This window comes from Echinops telfairi, unplaced genomic scaffold (genome assembly GCF_000313985.2).
Source record: "Echinops telfairi isolate 266 unplaced genomic scaffold, ASM31398v2 ScPeMD7_31;HRSCAF=116, whole genome shotgun sequence".
NCBI lineage: Eukaryota > Metazoa > Chordata > Mammalia > Afrosoricida > Tenrecidae > Echinops > Echinops telfairi.
In genome coordinates, this window is record NW_022103928.1 from 1790818 (window position 1) to 1798259 (window position 7442).

Sequence of the window (7442 nt, forward strand, 5' to 3'; positions counted from 1 at the left end):
CTGCAGAGCACATATAGCCTAACACCAACAACGGCCTGCAGAGCACATATAGCCTAACAGCAGCAACGGCCTGCAGAGCACATATAGCCTAACACCAACAACGGACTGCAGAGCACATATATCCTAACAGCAACAATGGCCTGCAGAACATATATAGCCTAACAACAAAATCAACAACAGCCTGCAGAGCACATATATGGGTTTGTCTATTGACTATTTTTTCCCATTAGAATATCAGCTCCAGAAAAGAAAGGCATGGCAGTGTGTCTCTTTCACACACTGCCATGCCCCAAGCAATTAGCCTAATGTCTGGCACATAGAAGACACTCAACAGATATCTACTGTCTGAATGAATCTGTTAAACGCTTTTATTTCCCTCTAATCTACCTAAAATATTATTTTCAGATTTTTATTCTGTTCCCTACAGAGATGAACTTAAGTGTGATCACTGAAGAGATGACTGCCCAGAGCTCAAGGTTGCTGAGTGCTTGCTCTGTGGAAGCCGAAGGATGCACCCTATTTTGGAGGTGCTGTCTGCCTCAGCACAGCTCTGGTGCTGAGCCTTCTCTGTGTAGTGCCTCATGTCATTTACATTTAAAAAAAGAAGTCATCAGCAGGTGTTATGTTCGTCCCCGTTTTCCAGATGAGGACGTGAATGGTGAAGTAACGTGCCCAGTCACACAGCTAGACAAGGATGCACATACAGGCACCTTGGATCCAGCGTCCACACAACTAACATACCGCTGTAACAAGCAAGGTGCTCTTCCGAGGTGGCTCACCATGTTTATCTCATTCAATCACAACCACCTTCCTTGTTGAATCTTTGTTTTCACAATAGCCCGAGCTCTAGGCTTACGTTTAGACTTTCTGAACTTCTTAGTGTACTCTACTTCAAAACGGTGCCTGACCCTTTCCTGCCTTCTCCACACCTGCCAACTGGACTGTTCTCAGTGCCAAATAGACTGGGGCCGTTTCAGGCGCTGAATAGAGTTTTATGTTCCTTGGCAATAATCTCCCCTGGCTTGAAAAGTCCTCATTAGAGGAACCCCAGGCCCAGAAAACACAGTCTCTTCACAGCTCTTTTTTTTGATGGCACTGAGGTCCCTCTCTCTGCTTCTTCTCTTTCTTTGAAGCAGGCAGCAGCCTAGGCAAACTCCTCTTACAGCAGATAAAGCTGGGACTTGGGTAAGGGCACTCTCTCATGAATCCCCTTATCACTAACTGGCTGATCACATTATATTATGGGGGACGATTGTACCCGGACATAACGGCCAATTCACTTTGCACCATGATCCAGGCAAGTTGACACATACTTTGGTGGGGCACAAATCAATCCACAGCAAATATCAAGAAGCATGATATATGTAAAATAAATCATTGTAATGCAGTGGTTCAGAGTGTACATGATGCCATCAGATAGACATGCACTCTAATCTTGACTCCATCTATATATCTGACATTAGTAAACTGATCAAACCTAAAATCTTTCATTTTCTTTGACTGTAAAATTATAACAAGAGTGCTTACCTCATTCTGGCATTGTAAGAAACAAATAATGTAGCGTATTTCAAAGAACATAAATTGGTGTATACATAACCTATCCTCAATTTTTAACTAAATCATTATCCATCATTTTGCTTTTATGACAGCAGGGAAAAAATCTACCATGCAACTCTTTTGTGCATCAGTGACATTTGTTTGACAGTAACGACTGCAGTGGTGGACAGGGAGAGCAACCCCAGCTGTGATGGTTAAGGTAATGTGTCAACTTGGCTAGGCCAACATCCTCAGTTGTTTGGCAACTATATAATGATGCCATTTACCAGGTACAGTATATGGTGATGTATTTATCCTTCGTTTTGTTTTCTGATGGGATCGTTCTCTATTATTGAATAATATTGAGATTTGCATAATGACATGGTCTTTGGAATCAAACCATGTTAATTAGTTAGGGGAGGGTGTAACAAAAAGGCAATAAGTGTGGAAAAAAAGAAGCATAACATATATTTCTTCACACACACACATGTGTATGTTAATTGTCGCCTATTGCTGTCAGATGTCATCAAATTGGTTCCGACTCATAGCGACCCTATGCGCAACAGAATGAAACACTGTGCAATCCAGTGCCATCTTCAAAATTGTTACATTTGAGCCCATTGTTGCAGCCACTGTGTCAATCCTTCTCATCAAAGATAGTCTTCTTTTCACTGCCCCTCTAATTTATCAACCATGATGTCCTTCGCCAGGGATTGATCTCTTCTGAAAACATCTTCAAAGTAGGTGATCAAGTCTGGCCACTCTTGTTTCGAAAAGGAACTCTGGCTGCACGCCTTCCAAGAGAGAGTTCTTTGTTCTTTTGGCAGTCCCTGGTACTTTCAATATTCTTCACCAACACTATAATTCAAATGCACCACCAGTATATATTTTATGACTCTTTTCAATCAGGTCTCAACAATGACAATTAATTAGAAAGAGGCAATTCTGATATCCTGTTTATATTCATATTGCTGGGACTAGCCACTTCTTAACTCCATTTATACATAAACTGTGTCTGACCATTCCAGAACTGCCTTCGGCATCACAGCACAACGGTTTGGTTTTCACTTACTGTCATAAGGGGCGCCATTCACTCTCCACTTGATTGTGGGTTGTGGTTCTCCCTCCGCCTCGCACATCAATATGCAGCTGCTCCCAGTGCTGTACACACCACTCTGAGGTCTCTTTGACCAGCGAGGAGGCTCTGGGAATAAAATGTAAAGTTTGTCCTCAGTTATCACAGCAGTTATCACTATTTCTAAAGGTGCGAAAATATTCAGGCTTGTGTTTCTATTACAAACCAGCAGGTGGCAGCAGCATTGAGTGCTTCATACTAGCCTTTGAAAAAATCATTTTACTGGGAGTTCGCCCAGCTCTTATCACAATTCATCCATCCATTGTGTCAAGTACATTTGTACACTTGTTGCTATCATCATTTTCAAACCATTTTCTTTCTACTTGAGCCCTTGGTATCAGTTCACTTTCCCCACCCCTCTCCCCACTTCCCCAACATCATGAACCATCGATAATTTACAATTTTTTCCCCATGTCTTACACTGACTGATGTCTCCCTTTACCTACTTTTCTGTTGTCCGTCCCTCTGGGGGGTGGGGTGGGTAAATGTAGATTATTGTGATTCGCCCCCCTCCCTCACCTTGCCCTTACCCTCCTGGTATTGCTACTCTCATTATTGGTCCTGAGGGGTTTATCTGTCCTGGATTCCCTGTGTTTCCAGCTCTTATCTCTACCAGTGTACATGCTCTGGTCTAGCTGGATTTGTAAGGTAGAATTGGTGTCATGATAGTGGGGAGGGGGTTTTGGGTCATGACAGTGGGGAGGAAGCATTAAAGGACTAGAACAAAGTTGTATGTTTCATTGGTGCTACACTGCACCCTGACTGGCTCATCTCTTCCTTGTGACCCTTCTGTAAGGGGATGTCCAATTGTCTACAGATGGGTTTGGGTCTCCACTCCACACTCCCCTTCATACACATTGATATATTTTCTTGTTCTGGGTCTTTGGTGCCTAATATCTGATCCCATCAACACCTCATGATCACACAGGCTGGTGTGCTTCTTCCATGTGGACTTTGCTGCTTCTCAGCTAGAAGGCCTCGTATTTATCTTCAAGCCTTTAAGACCCCAGACACTATATCTTTTGATAGCCAGGCACCATCAGCTTTCTTCACTACATTTACTTTTGCACCATTTTGTCTTCAGCGATCTTGTCAGGGAAGATGAGCATCACAGAATGCCAGGTCATTCAAACAAAGTGCTCTTGCATTGAGGGAGTACTTGAGTAGAGACTCAATGTTCATCTGCTCTCTTAATACTTAACATATAAATATATATACACAGATCAATTTCCCTATCATTATATATAAATATATACACATGTGTACATGCCTGTATGCAGAACTCTATGAATGTCCTTTGCCTCCTAGTTCTTTCCTCTATTTCCTTTTACCTCGATCTCCCTCACCATCGATTTTTAGATCACTTGTTGCTCCCTTGTCCCTGGGTTGGTTGACACCCCCCTTATATTTTTAGTAAGCTAGTTATGCAAAAAAAAAAAATATGTGTGTTAGATCTCAATGTGCATAATAAAATAAATGTACTATAAATAATTACTGACAGCCACTGTTTTTAACTGTTACACAAATACACATCTCACTTATAGAAAATCAGGGGGGAATAAACAGATGGTAAGTTTATTTAATGCTGGCTACTGATAGTTTCAGGGTGCAGCTGGCATCTACAATGACCTTTATTTAGTAAATATATTTTGAAAAATGTTTATAATGAAAATCATTTCAAATCTCAGCAAAAATTTTAAATATTTCTCAATACCAACTTCTGAGCATTTATATATCTGTATCTGTGTATCTATTTAATCTGTCTAATGTACTTGGAAAATGTTATCTCAGAAATTTTCTTTATGGAATGGATGGAAGAATAAAAGTAGCAGTTAGCTTTTCACCCTCAAAACAACAATAGAAAATCTACATTTAAATCCTTTGACTCTTTCCAGACCCTAATGTTCAACATTATAATTCTAAGTGATGTTTCAGAAGAAAATGAGAGAATTTTCTTTCAGAGCAAACATTACTGTCATGTTTTGTCACCATAAACATATTACTATGTCACAAGTGAATAAAATATTTAAATTAAAATGTGGATGGTTTGGATGATTTTATTGCAGAGAAAATTGCACACTACCTGCAGGTAGTAATTCCCATCAAGTGCTCCTTGGTTATTACCCCAAGACATTTTTGTATTTTCACTTTTTAGTTGAAAGAAGAGTCTTTAAAGGTATTGCTATTTATAAAATGAAAATGCCATCTACATTTTTTTAACACTTAAAGGAAGAAAATAAATTAGGTGAAAGAAAGTACCTATAAATTGACCTGAAGAGGCAAAAGTCTACAAATAACATTGTAAAGTTCAAGTCCAAGCAAGATAAGTACTTTTGTAATTATACCACAGGGTGTGGATTTACCTGTTAAATCTCAAATTAAACACCTGCAGTCGTCATTGGTACACTTTGTCCCCGCTCTCCAGAAAAAACAAACCAAACTCCCTGCCATTGAGTCAATGCTGCCTCAGAGCGACTCCATGTGGGTTTCTGAGACTGTAATTGTTTAGGAAGCCCAGTCTTTCTCCTGTGGAGCTGCTGGTGGTTTCGAACTGCCAACCATGCTGATCTCAACCCAACATGTAACCACTATACCATGATTTAGTTTAAAACACAATAGTCTAAAGAATAAACTGTTTACCATTTTCTGAGGTGACTTTGTGTCAACATTGTCCATAAGAGTACTTCCATTTTTTTTAAACAACCACAGTAAAATTAGCCATTTTTGAGTTTTATATAAATGTTCTATCAATGTAAAAATTATAATATTGATAAACTAAGACTACTGCTTAAAAGTAGTTTTACTAATATTGCTGGTTCTCCACTCACTTCCATGAGTTGACTCTGACTCACAGCGACCCAATAAGCAACCGGGGTTGCCTACTGCAGGTAGTTCTCAGTTTATAAAGTGGTGCCATTCCAAATACCGTAAATTGGCTTGGTACGTGTCAAATTCCTCTTTCCCCCCCAATATTTTGTCTTTCATTACCAGTATCTTTATAATTGCACAATATTTGAATAGTAAACTATAAAATAGAACATGTGTGAGAGAACATCTGAGAATGGAATCAAAATACAACATATAACTGACAGTAAGATTTATATATATATGTATTTATTTATTTGTAGATATAAATATGTATGATGTTTATATATACATATTTAAATAAGGTTTATTGTATCTAGACTCCACAGTATTTAAACTCCACTACTACATGCTTTCAGGACATGTAAAAATAATTTTTTTCTGCATTTTCATGAATATAAGAAAAACAAAGGTCTCTGCTTCTATTCCCATCCTGAACATTTCACTAATCCCCTTGTGTTTGCATTGAAGATCTCGTATTGTTAGAGCTAAGAGCAGACTTAGCTATCATTTCATCCACTCTCACTTGACAGAGGGGAAATAGTAAAGAGCTTTGGGGAAAGCATCCAGCTTGCCCTAGGTCAGCAGTAAAAGAAGTCCCCTATCTCTTTGTGACCATTCCAGGTTGCTCCTGACAGAGTCTGCAGAGTAAGCGATATGCGACTCTGGAGCCAATGTTACTTTGTTTCAAAGTCATTACTATTTTAAAACTAAACTCATTGGCACTGAGTTGATCCCACCTCATGGCAACCCCACAGAAGAGTAGAATTGCCCTCAGAGTTTACAGTTCATAATCTTCATAGGACAAGACTGCTATATCTTTTGTCACCCAAATGTTGAACTACTGTCCTGCCAAGGCTCCTAAACCTTCACTTCATGATCACCTTTCATACTCATGCACATGCTTCACCTTTCCCTTGATGTGCCCCACATTCAGGTCCCGCAGCATCCATCAACTTACTCAGCACTTGGGTTCCTCCTGGCTGCTCTTCTCTGTCCACGCTACTTCATGTAGAACCAAGTCATCGTGGTAAGTAATTTTGCATTGAATTACAATGAGCAACCCCCAAAGACTCCAGTGACAAGGCTCAGGAAACAAAGAAGGACCACATTTCACACATTTACTAATGTGTTTACTATGTTTGAAATGATGGTTCAGTGGGAAAAATCCTTCTTTCCATACAGGACGCTGGGGTTTGATTCCTAGAAACCTTGAAAAAAGCAACCATTACTGACACTGGAGGGTGTGTGTGGCCATGCTACTGAACGGATTTCATTGGCGTTTCCGGAGCTAGAGGGACTAAGGAGAAAGCAATGATTCAGTCTGAGGCTCTTCAAGGAGATGGCACAGGAATGGACAGGATTTTGCTCTACTGTGCATGTGGGGACAGACTTGTGGGCAGCTGGTAAGAAGACCATCTTTATGTTACTAAAGAAAGCTTAATAGAGTGTGAGGACATGAGCTATGGACAAGATATTCATAATGGATGAAGGATAGGCTACAGAAAAGCTGAGGCAGAAAGTAACAGATGAACTTAGACCATGCAATTCGACACTTGAAAGGTAAGATCCAGATAAGAGAATAAGAAGATTAGCTCAAGGGAGAGTAAAAAATGGTTACAACTAAGCATTTTGGACCTAAACATCATCATCAAGTCCCATCTCATGATCTAGTCCTTTGAGATTTATAGTAAGTGATGTAAATGATTTGAGATGAAACTTTACCTATTTTTCTTAAATGTGAATTATAAAAAAATAAGATGATCAATTCCTCTTATTCTACTGAAAGCTGAGAAGCAAATGTCTGAGCAATAAGAATATAATAACTGGACACCTCCTTACAGAAGGGTCTCGGGGAGGAGATGAGCCAGTCAGGGTGCAGGGTATCAACGATGAAACATACAAC

General features: G+C 39.7%; 1 protein-coding gene across 1 annotated transcript in view; it reads right to left on the bottom strand.

The window, feature by feature from the left end:
• The window catches only part of CHL1 (cell adhesion molecule L1 like), a 266472-nt gene that overhangs the window by 63193 nt on the left and 195837 nt on the right, over positions 1–7442 (bottom strand). Inside the window, exon 12 of the mRNA XM_030885602.2 lies at positions 2609–2740. Coding sequence (XP_030741462.2) covers positions 2609–2740 — 132 coding nt within the window. The remainder of the gene's footprint in view (positions 1–2608; positions 2741–7442) is intronic.